Raw genomic sequence first — 19,137 nt, 5'->3', positions numbered from 1 at the left:
TTCCAGTCTATTAGCGGCGCGGTACTTGGGAAGCGTGTGTCCTGTCAGGTGGGATTACACTGGAACGACAGTGACGGGCCGCCGCGGGCTGCATACGGGCCTTGGCTCTTGCGTTCTTGTCATTGATGTGTCGTAAAGAGAAGCGTGCCAGCAACGCTCTCGCCCGCAGTTCTTTCTTTCTCTCTCTTGCTTGTCATGTTGCATTGGTAGTTAAGGCGGGGAGTGCCGCAATATGAGTGAGTGACTCGATCTCTTTACAGGAGGATTCAAATGAAATGATCAAACCATGAGAAGCGCTAGACGGTGTTTGAGGTTATAATGTTCAGGCAAAGTGTTTATCTGTGCAGTTATACTTTTTCTATGGTTTTTGCTGCATCAGTTCACTCTTATAAATAAATGTTCCAAAAGGGGTTTTCACAGTGATGCGATAGAAGAAACATTTTTGGTTCCCTAAAGAACAATTCTTAAAGAGAAACCTTTTTTAATATAAAGTACATTGTAATAACCCAAAGACCCGAAACGGTGTATGTTTTAGTACTTTGGCCGAAACTGATTTTAACCACACTTCTACATTTTTGATCAGGAAATATTCCTGTGTCCCTCCCTCTCAAAACCTCTCAGATAGGTACCATCATTTTGAGTCAAATGTGTTAAAAAGTCTGAAAATCTGTGTAATATCACTACCAAACACCTTTTTTTCTGCAATTAATCAAACTTTTTTGGGTGTTATTCCATAAATTGTAGTTTTTGTGTGTACAACTGTTCAGAACTGTGCTAGCTAACCATGTGCTCATTAGCATCTTTGAGCTGGGCTCAAAATAATCTAAAATTGTCATAACCAAAACGTGGTGAAGTTTCGGTTGTGACATCGTATTTTGGGTGTTTGATACAGTTTTTTTTTTTTTTTTTTTTTTTCTGTGTACAACTGTTCAGAACTGTGCTAGCTAACCATGTGCTCATTAGCATCTTTGAGCTGGGCTCAAAATAATCTAAAATTGTCATAACCAAAACGTGGTGAAGTTTCGGTTGTGACATCGTATTTTGGGTGTTTGATACAGTTTTTTTTTTTTTTTTTTTTTTCTGTGTACAACTGTTCAGAACTGTGCTAGCTAACCATGTGCTCATTAGCATCTTTGAGCTGGGCTCAAAATAATCTAAAATTGTCATAACCGAAACGTGGTGAAGTTTCGGTTGTGACATCGTATTTTGGGTGTTATTTGATACAGTTTTTTTTTTTTTTTTTCTGTGTACAACTGTTCAGAACTGTGCTAGCTAACCATGTGCTCATTAGCATCTTTGAGCTGGGCTCAAAAGAATCTAAAATCGTCATAACCGAAACTTCACCACGTGTTTCGGTAGTGACATCATTGTTTTGGCAGTGACAAAAGGGAACACATAATCATTTATTTGGGGGAAATAAACAAAATTTTAGTACAGTTATGCAAACCATTAGAATTTTACTATGTTTTATTATGCAAATCAATAGTGTTTTAGTATGCGAGTTAAAAAAAAATTGTAATGTGATGTGGTCACTACCAAAACATTACTGCCACTACCAAAAATGTGCAGTCATGACCAAAACATGGGATGTTTTGTCAAAAATAAAGTATATTGAAGATGTTATTATAGTGTTTGGTTCAATGTATATTCAAACTAATGAATCCTTAACTTTGAAACCAGTATGATAAACTTCATGCCTTTTACAAAGAAAGATTGGATTAAATATACAACAAATCTCAAATTACATTCAAAATGTTGTTAAAATTGTGATTGTTACTGATTTACCTGTGAAAACTTTTTAATAAAAAAGCAAAAACTCTATTTACAAGGCAGATGTAAACAAAATCTCAATAGGTCAATATAAGTGTTCTGATTAAATTATTTATTATTGTGTTTCGTTATTGACAAATTTGGGAAGAGGAAAAATATTCCAAAATTTTCTGAAAATACTATTTGAGAATTAACTGCACAATTACTTGAAAAAGTGTGTACCTTGGATATTATACAGTTTGCATACATACAAAAGTTGTGGAAAAAGACATTTTTTTTTAGGATGTTTCCAACTCTGACTTTGAACCAATTCTGTAGAATGGCCCATATATATATTGCTAGTTCAAATCTCAAACCTTAAGTATGGACCTGCCTTGGCTTTATTTGTTTGGTGTAAAAAGGCTGATGTGTTTTTATGGGTGCTGCTGCTGTCAAAACAAGGTGCCTGATGGAGTGTGACATTAGCTTTTAGGCCAGTATAGAAGAGTATTTCAGAGGGCTGAAATCTCAGCAGTTGCGGGTGTCATTCGAACATTCAGCGTCCTGCAGCACATCTCAAAACTGCTGCTGAGGTCTGGAGTTGTTCATGCTGAGGTTGTCGGAAATGTAATGAGTGTTGGAGGTTAACGCTGATTATGCAGTTGTTTGTCTAGACGGTCTTCTTTAAAACAAGATGCACAGTGTGATCTGATGCATATAGTGCATTGCTCTGAATATATATTCTGTCTCAAAACCTTGTGAGCTGTGTGCCTACTTCTCCTGTACCTGGGGGGATTTTCGAAAATGTGGTGATCATATTTCATCCCAAAATCAAACATTATTGCATTTTGCATAAACGAAATAAAGCCTGTTTTTAGGGCCAAGATAATGTTTTGCATTGTGACATTATTTTTATGACAGTCAAGCATTTTCCTTCTCTAATTCTTATAAATGTAATGGCAAAAAAGCAAAAGAATTTAAAATAATATTAACATTTTAAATTAAAGTCTTTCCTTTGCGTTTTTTGCATAAAGGCAACACCGTTGTCAAAATGATCCTTATTCACAAGGATCCACAAAAAAAGATTAAAAAACGCTGTATTCTGCTGCCAGGCCAGTAGTTGGCGATGTCACTTTGTAAAGGAAACACTACGCACCTATAGACTGAATACATAATGCGCATGACGTCCCCGTTTTCACAAATGCATGATTTTGTAGTTTACACAGTGACGATAAAGGTATAATTTTCAAAAACGTTTACACAACACCATTTTCAACTAAAAATGGAAAACTTTTTATGCGTTTTGGCTGTTGACATTTATGCTACAACAGCGTTTTGTGGCGGCCTGAAAACGCAAGCTTTTGAAATCGGGTTTCAAAGAGCAAGTTTTTGAAAACGATACCGTTACAGTCTCCGTGTAAACTACAAAAATGCTAATTTGTGAAAACGGTGACGTCATGCGCATGTGTATTACGTGTTCAGTCTATAGGCGTTTAGTGTTTCTTCATGAAGTAACATCGCCATCTACTGGCCTGGCAGCAGAATACAGTGTTTTTGTTTTTCGTGGATCCGTGTGAATGGGGATCGTTTTAACAACATTGTCATCTGTAAAGGAAACACTATGCACCTATAGACTGAATACGTAACGCGTATGACGTCCACGTTTTTTTTTTTTTACAAATGCATGATTTTGTAGTTTACACAGTGACGGTAAAGGTATAATTTTCAAAAACATTTACACAACACCGTTTTCAACTAAAAACGGAAAACTTTTTATGTGTTTTGGCTGTTGACATTTACGTGACAACAGCGTTTTGTGGCGGCCTGAAAACGCAAACTTTTGAAATTGCATTTCAAAGAGCAAGTTTTTGAAAACGATACCGTTATCGTCTCCGTGTAAACTACAAAAATGCTAATTTGTGAAAACGGTGACGTCATGCGCATGTGTATTACGTGTTCAGTCTATAGGCGTGTAGTGTTTCTTCATGAAGTGACATCGCCATCTACTGGCCTGGCAGCAGAATACAGTGTTTTTGTTTTTCGCGGATCCGTGTGAATGGGGATCGTTTTAACAACATAGTCATCTGTAAAGGAAACACTACACTAAATACATAACGCGCATGACGTCCCCAGTTTCACAAATGCATGATTTTGTAGTTTACACAGTGACGATAAAGGTATAATTTTCAAAAACGTTTACACAACACCATTTTCAACTAAAAATGGAAAACTTTTTATGCGTTTTGGCTGTTGACATTTATGCTACAACAGCGTTTTGTGGCGGCCTGAAAACGCAAGCTTTTGAAATCGGGTTTCAAAGAGCAAGTTTTTGAAAACGATACCGTTACAGTCTCCGTGTAAACTACAAAAATGCTAATTTGTGAAAACGGTGACGTCATGCGCATGTGTATTACGTGTTCAGTCTATAGGCGTTTAGTGTTTCTTCATGAAGTAACATCGCCATCTACTGGCCTGGCAGCAGAATACAGTGTTTTTGTTTTTCGTGGATCCGTGTGAATGGGGATCGTTTTAACAACATTGTCATCTGTAAAGGAAACACTATGCACCTATAGACTGAATACGTAACGCGTATGACGTCCACGTTTTTTTTTTTTTACAAATGCATGATTTTGTAGTTTACACAGTGACGGTAAAGGTATAATTTTCAAAAACATTTACACAACACCGTTTTCAACTAAAAACGGAAAACTTTTTATGTGTTTTGGCTGTTGACATTTACGTGACAACAGCGTTTTGTGGCGGCCTGAAAACGCAAACTTTTGAAATTGCATTTCAAAGAGCAAGTTTTTGAAAACGATACCGTTATCGTCTCCGTGTAAACTACAAAAATGCTAATTTGTGAAAACGGTGACGTCATGCGCATGTGTATTACGTGTTCAGTCTATAGGCGTGTAGTGTTTCTTCATGAAGTGACATCGCCATCTACTGGCCTGGCAGCAGAATACAGTGTTTTTGTTTTTCGCGGATCCGTGTGAATGGGGATCGTTTTAACAACATAGTCATCTGTAAAGGAAACACTACACTAAATACATAACGCGCATGACGTCCCCAGTTTCACAAATGCATGATTTTTTTTTGTAGTTTACACAGTGACGATAAAGGTATAATTTTCAAAAACGTTTACACGACACCGTTTTCAACTAAAAACGGAAAACTTTTTATGCGTTTTGGCTGTTGACATTTATGCTACAACAGCGTTTTGTGGCGGCCTGAAAACGCAAGCTTTTGAAATCGGGTTTCAAAGAGCAAGTTTTTGAAAACGATACCGTTACAGTCTCCGTGTAAACTACAAAAATGCGAATTTGTGAAAACGGTGACGTCATGTGCATGAGTATTACGTGTTCAGTCTATAGGCGTGTAGTGTTTCTTCATGAAGTGACATCGCCATCTACTGGCCTGGCAGCAGAATACAGCGTTTTTAGTTGTTTTCGTGGATCCGTGTGAATGGGGATCGTTTTAACAACATTGTCATCTGTACGCAAAAAAACAAAAAAGAAAAGGAAAAACTTTTCCATTTTTAGTACATCATTGTCATGTAAACGTACCCAAATTCTATTCAGCTATAAAGCAGCTCTGAAGAAGATAATAGTGTAATTATTCAGCTCAATTAGTTCTCATCCATTGATGTCAGTGCAGATAAAAATGACAGAATATTAAGTGTCTTTTAAACCCTTTTATTTACATTTTATGCAAAGTGTGTTACGAAATGAAGTTATGATCTAACATAAGATCTGCACTAAGATCTTTTTCCCAAACTGCCTGTGTCTTTGTGCAGGTGCTGTGGTCAGATTCAGGATATTATGTTGCATTGAAGTTTGACCTCATTTTCAGATTTGTGAATCATGTCTCAAATGTGTGAGTTTAGAAATTATCATTCATTCATAATGCATGTATTGTTATAATGGCAGTTTTCTTTCTTTGATATGTCATTATGCCCTTCTTCAGTTTACAGTCACTCTGATCATATTAATTGGTGATTTTATGATTTAAAAATGCATGCACATGCATGTGCATATGCATAAGTGCATGTATATATATATATATCTGTATCTTGCTGATGCTATTTTTACTTCATTATTTCCCTGTACAGCAACCTTGAGCTGTAGTGCAGTTTATAAATAAAGCATATTATTATTATTTGCATGATCTGCCCCACATATGCATTACACAAGGGAAACACTTGGTTCTGAGGTGATGCCCTCATTCATAAGTGAAAACAGCCCTACATCTCCCAGACCTTGACAGTATTTTTTGCCTTCATATTCTATAAGCGCTTCATCTTTTAGACTTACAGTCCTCGTTCTTCATTCTTTAATTTTTCTTTTGTCTTCTGTGCATTTACATAGTGTGATGATGGTGTGAATTATAAGTTATTTTAATCATGGGTGAGGCTGTTTCACACACCATATAGGCGCGTGATCGTCAGTGGCGAGTGACGTATGAAAGGGCGCGAGGCACGTCTCTGCTACCATGGTAACATCAAACGATACAGAGGAACTGAAAGTGAGTCAACATTTTGAAGTGATCTAACTATTTATTGAATGGATTTAATGTATATTCTGCTTAAATTCGTTATTTAAAACTTTTAGTATGTTGAAAACGACTCTTTTAACGGGAGAACTCGCTAAGTAAATACACAAAATACGTTCATCAATAAAAGTTGTTGACCTCTCCAGCAATAGTGAGATATATTTAATGTTACTGATTCTCAAAGGAATTGTTTTCTGGCATTTTTAGCGGTATGTCTCAGAGTCAGTCTTCACGGAGACTCAGGAGCGTGTATCCTCCGGCGAGGCCGGTGAACGCCGCCGCTGACGGGCAGAAAATGCGCAGCATCATCGCGGAGGATCCTGATTGGTCGCTGGCGCTGGTTCCTTTTCTAACAACACTCTGCCTACAGCATATTATAAATCACTTTGAAGGTAAACAATACAAATGTAGTCTATCATTTAGTGTATTCATTCATATAACCAACATAACAATAAGCTTCATATTCACCCTCACAAAAAAAAGTTGACTTTTGAGTTGTCACTCCTTTCAAAAGTTAGGAGTATTTTCCATTTAGGTACTCATATGCACCCTTAAGGCATTAGTATGCACCCTTTATTAATTTATTGTGTGATGTGAATGAACTTAAATGCATCATTACATTACAGTCTGTGCAGTGCCATCTGTCATCTTAATGACATTATTATGATGACATTAAACAAAACACCAGCAAGGAACAGTGAACGAAAACGTTCTGATTTCATGCCTCTCAGTGATGGTACCACGAGGCGTCACTCATTTACTGCCCTCAGGTTTCTGGATGGGATGTAGATCCGTAAGAGCGAGTGCAGAGCCTGTGGCTGTTCTATATGCAAGCATCAATGTCTTAAATTTGATGTGAGCCATAACTGGTAGTCAATGCAGAGAGATAAACAGAGGTGTGACGTGGGCTCTCTTGGGCTCATTGAAGACCAGTTGTACTGCGATTCTGAATCATTTGGTTTGATTGTGTAACTGGTTCTGCTCGCCCCTGCGAGTCCGGGTCACGGCACCAAATGTAACCACTCATGTTCTACTTGCAATGCTCTGAGTGGGATTTGAACCGCCGTCTCCAGCATGGGAGGCGGCTGCACTAGACACTAAAGACCGTTTAGTCGCACAGCTCTTACTGCTAGTGTAACTCCGTTGCAATTGCACATGATGGAAGTCCAGCCAGAAGAGCATTGCAATAGTCCAGCCTAGAAATGGCAAGGGCCTGGATAAGAAGTCCTTGCAATGTGGTCTTTGAAGGTCAGCTGGTCATCAAAGATTACCTCAAGATTTCTGGCTGAACTTGATGTGATTATTTTTGATGAACCTAGCTGGATGGTGAAGTCGTGCAGTATAGACGGAGTGGCAGGGAAGACGAGAAGCTCTGACTTTGCTAGGTTGAGCTGTAGGTGATGTTCTTTCATCCATGCCAAGATGTCCGCCCAGCTGTCTGGGATCCATACAGGTACCGTTGGATCATCTGATTGAAATGAAAAGTAGAGGTGTGTGTCATCAGCATAGAAATGATACGACAAACCAGGTGCCACCCAGAAGAGGAGAGGCCCAAGTACTGAACCCTGAGGAACCCCCATGACCAGTTGATGTGCTTTGGATACCTTCCCCTCAAAATTAAAATTCTGTCATTAATTACTCATCCTCATGCCGTTCCAAACCCATAAGACTTTTGTTTAGCTTTGGAACACAAATGAAGATCTTTTTAATGAAATCTGAGAGCTTTCTGTCCCTCCATTGACAGCCTAAGCAACTACCACTTTCCTTCTCTCTCGTCCTTCACTGTCGTCGCTCCTCCTTTTTTGAAAGGGTACTGCCCCAGTGACAGCTTTTGTACCTTTTTCATGAGAGCATATTGTAATTGTTTGTAGATGTTATTAATGAAAGGATGTTCTCAATTTGTACGTAATTCTGTACTGTGCATTAATATTTTGCAGAGAACCCCATTTTGGATGAACTCATGCCCAACTATAAAGCATATGTCCTCCAGCGACTGCCAGCGTCTCTTCCCTTGACCGTCACCGCAAACCTCATCAGTGATGAGAGCTATTGGAAGCGTTGCTGTGAAGGTCGTTGGCGTGTCTGCGACGTCTCCACATACGACAACAGCTGGAAACGCATGTTCTTCGAGCGTCACCTAGAGAGCATCATTGAACTCTTCATCCCAGATGCAACCGACACCAAGACAGTCCTGGATCTGGTGCCACTGTGTCAAAACTACGTAAAGCGTCTTAATGTCTCTCAGCTTCTGCCACCCATCAAAGAGCCGCCCAGGTTTGACGAGGACGACGGTTCGGATTGTGCCAGCGATATGGGCAGTGAAGGACCCTCCATGGATCACTTTGATTTCCGCATGCTGCTCGACAAACTGCCGAACCTGGAAGAGCTCAGCGTGGTGTATGGAGTGAAAGGATGCGGCATGAACTTTGAGTGGAATTTGTTCGAGTTCACCTTCAGAGACTGCGAATCCCTGGCAAAAGCCCTCAATTCCTGCAAGACTTTACAGGTTATCAGTTATTGTTATCATTAGTAGTTGTAGTATTTAGTATTTTCAGTTTTCAGAAATATTTTAAAGGCTATACAAAATATAGGGCTATATTTACTAAACGGCAAATTAGCTTGAGAGTGCAATCCCATAAAAGCGCAGATGGGAGTGGAAAGTTTTGTGCGTGATCTACTGACGACGCGCAAACTGAAGAACACAGACACAGCCGGATCATTTCCATAATTACCAACGCAATCCACCAAGAGCAGCGCAAATTAGCGTCTGATTTAAGATGTGCTTTTTTGGGCGGTAATTAATGGTGCAAATACCAGTAAATTGACTAGCGCAAACCTTAGTAAATCATGTTGCGTAATTCATTTAAATACTCTCCTCCCATAAATTTTGAGTCTGAAAAGGAAAACTCCTACAAATACATATGCAATAATAAGATCAGCCGCAAAAATAACCTTTTCAACGCTAATTTCTCATCGCTAGTCTTTAGTAAATCCTGACAGTAGTTTTTTAACGCCAAAAGAGGGTCTGCGCTGGCGCAAGCTGTTAGTAAATCTGGCCCTAAGTCTTGTATGATCTTCCGTTTTTCTGTGAAACACAAAAGGAGATGTTTAGCAGAATGTTCACACTATTTTCTTTGTACAAAGAAAAGAAATATTGACCAGAGATTGTAAAGCTCCAAGAAGCACAAGAAAACGTCATAAAAGTAGTCTATACATCTTAAATTTAAGCCTGGTCTTCATACAAAATTATGATATGGCTCCAGAAGATATAGCACTCACGTCATATGGACTCATTTTATGGTGCTTTCTTGTCCTGCTTGAGAGCCCCTGGCATTCTTCAGAGCATCTGTGTTGACATTTGGTTGTTAAAATTCCAACTTTTCACACCAGGTCTTCAGGATCCATCACAGTAAGGTGGACGATGAGAAGTGTTGCATGCTCGTGAGTCAATTGCTGGATCACCCGTCCCTGCAGGAGCTGGACTTTTCACATAATCACATCAGCGACCGTGGAGCCCGAGCCATCGGGAAACTTCTGAACCGCAGTCAGCTGAAGAGGCTGGTCATCTGCAACAACCAGATAAGAGGTTCAGGAGCTCAGGCACTGGCTCATGCTCTGGCCAGAAACGCCACCCTGACGTCCCTCAACCTGAGGCTCAACCGTATTGGGGATGAAGGGGGTCAAGCTCTGGCTCAGGCTTTGATGAAGAACAAGACCTTGGTGAACCTTCACCTGGGGGGAAATAACATGACAGAGCCCACGGCTGTGGCGCTTTCTCAGGCCTTGGTGGAGAACTGGACCCTCAAGAGCCTAAACCTGTCCAACAACAGACTGGGAGTCGTGAGTAAACCTGAGAATATGAAGTTTAACACATTCTCTTCTACTTCTTCTCATCTGCATAAAAGTAAAAAGCTAAAAAGTGAATTTCTTACTCTGTATTTTAGTCTTTTGCACTAAAAATATCTAAACATTCTTAAAGTAAGATAAATTTTAATAAACTATTATAATTCACTGCAAAACATGATTTTCTTACTTGGTAATTTTGTCTTCTTTTTCAGTACAAGAAAACAAGACATTAAATTAAATCTAAATTAAACACGAACAAGAAAAACAAAAATGAAAACAAGTTTAAAAGTTTACTTTTAACTGAAAGTTAATTTTTTCTTACCCATTGGCAGATATTTTTCTCATTTTTAGCATAAGCTTCACTTAATTTTGATTATTTTTCAGAAAATAATACTTAAAATTTTATTTTGCATGTGTATTTTTGTCTTGTTTTCCACTAAAGTATCTAAACATTCTTCAAGTAAGATAAAGACTCAAGAGGACTAAAAAATAAAAAAAAATCATCTTGAGATTTAAGTCATTATAAAGTGAGATTAAACTCGAAATACAAAAAAAAAGTCGAAATACAATGTTGAGAATAAAATCATTAAATTTTGAGAATAAAGTCATTATGTTTCGAGAAAAAAATCATTAAATTTTGAGAAAAAAAGTTGAAATAAAATGTTGAGAATGAACTCATTAAATTTTAAAATAAAGTTGTTGCATTTAGAGAAAAAACTCAATAAATTTGGTTAAAAAAGTTGAAATAAAATGTCGAGAATAAACATTAAACCTTTTTCTTGAAATTTAATGACTTTTTTCTCGAAACATCACGACTTCATTCTCAAAATTTAATGTTTATTCTCAACATTTTATTTAGACTTTTTTCTCGAAGTTTAACTATTTTTTTCTTGAAACATAACTTTATTCTCGAAATGTGATGATTTTATTCTCAACATTTTATTTCGACTTTTTTCTAGAAATTTAACGAGTTTTTTCTCGAAACATAACTTTATTCTCAAAATTTAATGATTTTATTCTCAACATTGTATTTCGACTTCTTTTCTCGAAACATAACGTCTTTATTCTCAAAATTTAATGAGTTTATTCTCAACATTTTATTTAGACTTTTTTTCTCAAAATTAAACAAGTTTTTTCTCGAAACATAATGACTTTTTTCTCAAAATTAAACGAGTTTTTTCTCGAAACATAAGTTTATTCTCAAAATTTAATGATTTTATTCTCAACATTGTATTTTGACTTCTTTTCTCGAAATTTAACGATTTTAATCTCGAATTATAATGACTTTAATCTTGAGATGGTTTTATTTTTTTTATTATTGCTTGGCCCTAATCCTCTTCCGTAGATAAAAAAAACCCATGATTTTCATACTTAGTGTTTTTGTCTTGTTTTTCAGTACAAGTACACAAGAGGTTTTCTGAGAAATGTATCAAAATTAAACTATCAAAAAATAATTAAAACAAGAAAAAATACAGATTTTTTTCTAATTTTTGGCATCACTTAATTTTTATGTTAATTTTCAGAAAACAATATTAATATTTTGTTATTTTGCATCTCAAGTAAATGTATCCTGATTTAAGAATGTTTAGATATGTGTACTGGAAAACAAGACAAAAATACTGTGTAAACATTTTTTTTTGCATTAAATTATGACCTATAATTTTCACCTTTTGGATGTTAAAATGGGTGGAAATAAATCCCATATAGTGACAAGTGAAAAATAAAATCACTTTAGCAAGTGCATTATTAACATTCTGACAACCACAGCCAACACCCCAACATCATATTACAACATTTGCTTTCTCTATTATTATCTTCTTTTTTCCCAATGAAAAACAAAGGATGTTTTAAGGCATTTAATTGCTTGTAAAGGGATGAATATGAAATGTTACAGCCCTGTAGTTCACGTTCAATTATTCATGGCAGCAGGATAGATGTGCGCTAACACACGGACATGTGGGATGGGGATTACCTCTCTCCTGGGATGGATCGTCCAAATGGTTCCTGCATTTATCCGTTCCTCCCATCTCCGTTTCAAGGCAAATCATATTTCAAACAATTGCCTCTCATTCAGGAAAGAGCTCTGGCGCTACTCACCAGAAACATTAGTCTGCACACTCACAGTCAAGACATCTTAATATAAAATGTAAAATTTGCAGCCGTACTGCAAAATATGATATGCTTAGTCATCTGAGTACTTCAACCTTGGGTAGAGTTATTCAGCGCCAACCATAAAATCTGATACTAAGTCATACAGATGGTCTGATAATTTTAAAAATGCCATGAATTCACCAAAATCATGAAGCCAAGATAAAATCAAAATTTGCTTTCTTAATACACATTTCTGATTTTTATCATCAGTTTATGGTATGCATGTTTTTCTTTGTAATCTTTAATCAAAATGCTTCTGAAATGACTTTTTCACTTAATGTCACCTGGGCTATAAAGTCCCCCTGTGGTGAAAATGTTGTTTATATGTCTCTGTGGTGTTTTGCAATCCATGTGCAAATTTATATGTCAACATCATTGCTGAGTATTTTCTCCTTAAAACTGCAGTGAACAAAGGTTATCCCGGTATATTTTTCTGTTGATATGAAAAATCGTGTAGATTTAGCAATATAGCGGGTGTGTTATGATGTTATGATGAACTATATGTCTTTCTCCACTGACGTTCTGAGTTGTTCAAAGCGTTTGTAAGGATACTGATTGTTAGAAGGCAGCTGTCTGACTCTGAGATGAAGAACGGGAACATGGTTTGTGTAACATTAGCAACACATTATTAGCTGTTTGATAACATAGTCAAGCAAGAGGCTAATCATATTAATTACAATTATGTGTCCAATGTTGTAAAGAGTGATACCATTGTGCAGCGTTTACCTCAGTAAGTTGACCGAGTGGATCTCTGAGCTGGCGTGAGCGAATGGAGGCGGGGCTAATTAGCATATTTATTGATCCACGTATGTTAAATGAAGTGTAGAGTTACATTCAAGCTATTTTAAGGAATAAAGTTTTTTTTAACAGGAAAAAACATTTAAATATGTCATTTTGGTGATCATAGATGAGTTTTACGGGATAAAATTATTGACTTCAGGGGGTCTTTAATGAGTCATTTTATGCAGCAAAGCCTAACAATAACTATGGGATGGATACTCTCTTCAGTGTCAGTACATGGGATTTATTTCTGCACATTTTAACATCTACAAGGTCAAAATTATACAATACCATTACAATATGATTTTTTTCTAAAGAAATGAACACTTTTATTCATCAAGGACACATTAAATTGGTCGGAAGTGACAGTAAAGACATTTATAATGTTACAAAAGGTGTTTTTATTTCAAATAAATGTTGTTCTTTTGATCCATCAAAGAATCCTGAAAAGTAAAACGTAACACGGTTTCCACAGAAATATGAAGCACAAATGATTTGATAATAATCAGAAATGTTTCTTGAGCAGCAAATCATCATATTACAATGATTTCTGAAGGATCATGTGACACTGAAGACTGGAGGAATGATGCTGAAAATTCAGCTTTGATCACAGAAATAAATTAATATATTCACATAGAAAACAGTTATTTTAAATTGTAAAAATATTTCACATTTTTTACTGTTTTTACTCTATTTTGATCCAGTAAATTGTGAGCATAAGAGACATCTTTTAAAAACATTTTTAAAAATCTTACCGACCCCAAACTTTTAAACACTGATCTAAGTCTTGATAAATCTTCAATTCTCCACTGTTTAAAAGTGTTTGTAGTGAAATGTTGTCTTTTTTAACTTTTACACTCACGTAACTAAGCTCTTTTTACCGTCACATTCATTTATGATAGATAAAATCAAGTCTCACCCACTACTTTCTCATGTTATCTGTTTTACTTGGAAGTAAAATGGGCTGCAAATGCCATTTCATGTTCACTTTGGTTTGAAGTAGAAAGTCTTGAATCTTATTTAATGCTCCTCTTTCACAGTTATGTCTATGATTTGTGTGCACTGTAATCTAAATGAAATGTCACATCTCCTGTGTGTTTCTCCTACAGGATGGCGGGAAGCTTCTGGAGGAAGGGATGTCCCACAACAGCAGTCTGGTGGAGTGTGACATTCGGCTGACACATGTGGGTCAGGATAGTGAGTACTGCATCGCTCAGGCTCTACGCGCCAATCAGATCCAGGCTGCTCACAAAAATCAAACACAACTATGATCCCAAAGCCAAAGTCTGAGCCATACATGCTGTGCCTGCCAGTGAAGAACTGCTGAAAACAAATAAAAAAATGACCAAAATTGCTCTATATGTATTATTCTTAAACAATGAACCGCAGCAATGCTTAGAATAACAGGGGTGTGTTTCCCAAAAGCATCGTTAGCCAACTATGGTCGCAAGTTCTGTTGAATTGTGTTGGTAATGACGGAACTTGCGACTACAGTTGGCTTCGGGAAACTCATCCCAGAATGATATCGTACGCTGGTGTGGATGCTAATATGGTTATCGTTGTAGTTGTCCTTGGTCTGAAAGGGCCTTTAAAGGATTAGTTCACACCAGAATTAAAATTTCCTGATAATTTACTCACCCCCATGTCATCCAAGATGTTCATGTCTTTCTTTCTTCAGCCGAAAAGAAATGAAGGTTTCTGAGGAAAACATTCCAGGATTTTTCTCCATATAGTGGACTTCACTGGGGTTCAACGGGTTGAAGGTCCAAATGTCAGTTCAGTGCAGCTTCAAAGAGCTCTACACGATCCCAGACGAGGAATAAGAGTCTTATCTAGCGAAACCATCGGTCATTTTCTCAAAAAAAAAAATATATATATACTTTTTAAGCACAAATGCTCATCTTGCACTGCTCTGTGATGCGTCATGCATTACGTAATCATGTTGGAAAGGTCACGCGTGACGTAGGCAGAAGTACCGATCCAGTGTCTACAATGTGAGTCAAACACCCTTTACAAAAATTTTGAAGTTGGAGAAGAAAATGAGATGGACCGCAGTACTTCCGTCTACGTCACGCGTGACCTTTCCATTTTTATTTTTTTAGAAAATGACCGATTGTTTCTCTAGATAAGACCCGTATTCCTCGTCTGGGATCGTGTAGAGCTCTTTGAAGCTGCAGTGAAACTGACATTTGGACCTTCAACCCGTTGAACCCCAGTGAAGTCCACTATATGGAGAAAAATCCTGGAATGTTTTCCTCAGAAACCTTCATTTCTTTTCGACTGAAGAAAGAAAGACATAAACATCTTGGATGACATGGGAGTGAGTAAATTATCAGGAAATTTTAATTCTGAGGTGACCTAATCCTTTAAGAGCAGCATGTTTGGCATACAGACAGCGATATGACTCCCGCAGGGAAAAGTAGCTCATAATTAGCAAGCTGTTATAAAGTGGCAAAGGTCACTGATAGTGAGTGTCTTGAAGGTCTCGTTCAGTTTAGAAATGCAGACCAGGTATTTTCTCACTCATCTTCATCGCTGTTAGTTGTATTTTAAAGACAGTGTTTTTTATTTATACATTGAAAGTCTGACATCATGCACCGCTTTAAACATTAATGTGAACAGGTAAAAAAGTGATTCTTTTCCATTGGGATCTGATCAAATAATGAAAAGTGAGTGTAAAGTGTTTGGGGTCCATAAGATTTTTTTTAAAAGAAATGAATACTTTTATTCAGCAAGGATGCATTAAATTGATCAAAAGTGACATTTGTAATGCTGTACATTTATAATGACCTCGGTTTCCACAAAAATATGAAGCTGTTTTCAACATCGATAATAATCAGAAATGTTTAAGCAGCAAATCAGCATATTAGAAAGATTTCTGAAGGATCATGTGACTGAAGACTGGAGTAATGATGCTGAAAATTCAGCTTTGATCACAGAAATAAATTATATTTTAACATATATTCACATAGAAAACAGCTTATTTTAAATTGGAATAATATTTCACAATTTTTACTATATTTTTGATCAAATAAATGCAGCCTTGTTGAGTTTTCAAAAACATTAAAAAATCTTTCAAACCCCAAACTTTTGATCAGCACTTAGAGCCAGACCTGAATGAATGCCTAAATAGCTAACTGGTTAACATTTGTTACTAGTCCACACAGACCAGGTGACAGTAAGGAAGAAAGGAAATTGGTTTCAGCAAGAGGCAGAGAAAGTTATTAAATTTTTTGATGAAAGATAATGTGCACTGATGCATATTAAGAACAGGAGTTTTATTCAGTTTGTACACACATATTTGGCATCTAACCTGAAATTATAAAATTGCCACAAATTTCATAGGCAACATAGTGTTTACAGACACTGATTATTGTGTAAGCAATATTTCCACTGAAATGTCCTTTAGCAGCATAAAAAACATCATCCATGGCATCAGAACTGCAGGAACTACAATAATCATTCATGCTTATAAAGTATCATTTGGTCAGTGGGATATTTCATGAATAGACTGTCCACCTGTCATGAAACATTCAGGAAAAACAATCACTTTCTGACATTTAGAATTAGTTTCAGCATCCTTTTCATTGTGATACTGTACATCTGATGTGATTATTGACACACACACAATATCTTGTTATTCAGCAGTAGTCATATTGACGGTTACTGTATGCACACACGTAATGGTCAAATAAACAATTGCCTTCAACATTGTGACATTTTCTGTGCACATTAAAGTTTTGTTTTGTTATACAAAATGATTCCTATTATAATATATCAAGACATAAAACAGATATTCTTTCCAAAGTTACAAAGAAACTCTTGGTCCTCTACTGTACATACTAGGATGAATCTCTTGAATTATTTCAATAAATACACTACTGGTCAAAAGTTTGTAATAATTAAGATTTTTTAAATGTTTTTCTTTTTAAAAAGAAGTCTGTTATCCTCACCAAAGTTCCACAATAAAAACAGTAATATTGTGAAATATTATTACAATTTCAAGTGATTGTTTTCTATGTGAATATATTTTAAAATGTAATTTATTCCTGTGATCAGAGCTGAATTTTCAGCATCATTACTCCAGTCATCAGTGAATATTTTTATTCAGCATGGATGCATTAAATTGATCAGAAATGAAAGCAGAGACTTTTATTATGTCTTGAATTTAAGAATTCGTTTTATTAATAATTGAGCACCAATAATAATTGATAATGTTTAAGCAGCAAATCAGCATATTAGAATGATTTCTGAAGGATCATGTGACACTGAAGACTGGAGTAATGATGCTGAAAATTCAGCTTTGAACACAGGAATAAATTACATTTTACTGTATATTCACATAGAAAACAGTTATTTTAAATTGTAATAATATTTCACAATATTACAGTTTTTGCTGTATTTTTAATCAAATAAATGCAGCTTAGGTGAGCATGAGAAACTTATTTCAAAACCACTAACAAACCTTAATTATTCCAAACTTTTGACCTGTAGTGTATGCCTGCATCCTTTTTTTTTTTTTTTGCCCTAAAATTAAAAGAATAAAATAAGAAATTGTTTTAATTTATTTTGCATAAAGAAAATGTATCCTAGCATTCAGATTTTTATGTTTTAAGAAAATTATTATTATTTCACAAATATATCACCATTTAAAAGGGAAATATGCCAATTTTTTTTCATGGAAAAAAGTTTAATTATGCGAAATATAATTTCCTATTTTTTTTCCCTTTTGATTTTGGGTTAAAAATATGACCCAGACATAATTGAATATCATAATTGAAAATCCCCAATTAGAGGTAATTATTGAAAATTAATTAAAAAAAGTTAAAATGAGAAACAAATGGTAAATCTTTGTGAATTTTAAACAGGCCTCAAAGAAGCTTGTAGCAATGATTCTTATCCTGGGATGTTTTAAACTGATTTGGAAACATAAAGATTGTGAACTTGAGCCTGTTTCTGTGCTTCACTGTCTGTCACCTTCTGTCCACGCTGATATTTACAGGATGTTCTGAGGTGGAAGGTCAGAGGTCATGCAGAGATTCACTGTACTGTCATATATTATGCAGTCAGGTTTAGCTTTTATAGATTATTTTGACAATACAAATGAGTTCTGATTCTCTGAAAACAAAGAATCAGTTTTGGTGTTGATGTAAGTGAAGACCGTTTCCAACAAAGATATATCTATATACTGCAGCAAATATTTACCCTCTACTTTGCAGTTTATAGTGGTAGTTTCTAGATTTGACAGAACAGGAACATCTATATTTATATTTCTAATTTTAAGATCCATTTTGAACATCATTGGGGCTTATTTTTACTGTTTTATTTTTAGATCTGCTTTTCTGAGGGACTGATCTTACTGCTCAAAATGATTACGACATTTTTTTCATTTCATAGTAACTTGAGAAATGTAGAAGTGCAATGTCAACACCTATAAGCTTTTAAATAATTAAACATAAGCACTAAAATAATACAGTCTGAGGCACTTACATTCCATATAAAAAGAAGAGGTAGTTGCAGAAAATTTGAAAAAGAAAAAAATGTAATGCTTTTCTTGATCCTACCTTCATATATTAAATATTATCTTACATGTATAAGATAATCCTTATTGTTTGAGGTTCTCTTGTCCTTTAGGCTGAATGCATTAATTTATTCATAGCACCGACATTGTTGCCATAAATAGATCAGGGAAAAAAGTGTTTATGAATAGTTTGACTGTTCTGTATCATCCTTTTTCATTTTAATAAAAGCGATTTTATGTTCATAATGATGGGAGCTGTTTTCTATTCAGTATAGAACATTTCCATTTGAAATTTGCAACTTTTATTTAAAATCAACATGAACTCAAATGCACCCGGTTAACTTTCTTAATGTTTTTTTAAAGGGTTAGTTCACCCAAAAATGAAAATTCTGTCATTAATTACTCACCCTCATGTCGTTCCACACCTGTAAGACCTTCGTTCATCTTCAGAACACAAATTAAGATATTTTTGATGAAATCCGATGGCTCAGTGAGGCCTCCATTGACAGCAAGATAATTAACACTTTCAACGCCCAGAA

General features: G+C 35.8%; 1 protein-coding gene across 2 annotated transcripts; it reads left to right on the top strand.

Moving 5' to 3' along the window:
• The first annotated feature begins 5,621 nt into the window (after nucleotides 1-5,621).
• Nucleotides 5,622-15,210, top strand: tcte1 (t-complex-associated-testis-expressed 1). 2 transcript variants are annotated; one of them, XM_051876451.1, is made up of 5 exons: nucleotides 5,622-6,273; nucleotides 6,508-6,692; nucleotides 8,238-8,806; nucleotides 9,691-10,140; nucleotides 14,187-15,210. In XM_051876451.1, exons 2-5 carry the CDS (start codon nucleotides 6,512-6,514, stop codon nucleotides 14,346-14,348), a joined length of 1,362 nt encoding a protein of 453 aa, XP_051732411.1. In that variant the 5' UTR covers nucleotides 5,622-6,273; nucleotides 6,508-6,511; the 3' UTR covers nucleotides 14,349-15,210. The 2 variants fall into 2 exon arrangements, with proteins under 2 accessions (XP_051732411.1, XP_051732412.1); XM_051876452.1 differs by lacking the exon at nucleotides 5,622-6,273 and having other exon boundaries at nucleotides 6,308-6,692.
• The last annotated feature ends 3,927 nt before the right edge of the window (nucleotides 15,211-19,137 follow it).

This window comes from Ctenopharyngodon idella, chromosome 20, assembly GCF_019924925.1.
Source record: "Ctenopharyngodon idella isolate HZGC_01 chromosome 20, HZGC01, whole genome shotgun sequence".
In the NCBI taxonomy this organism is placed as follows: domain Eukaryota; kingdom Metazoa; phylum Chordata; class Actinopteri; order Cypriniformes; family Xenocyprididae; genus Ctenopharyngodon; species Ctenopharyngodon idella.
This window is presented reverse-complemented; position numbering and strand designations above follow the sequence as displayed.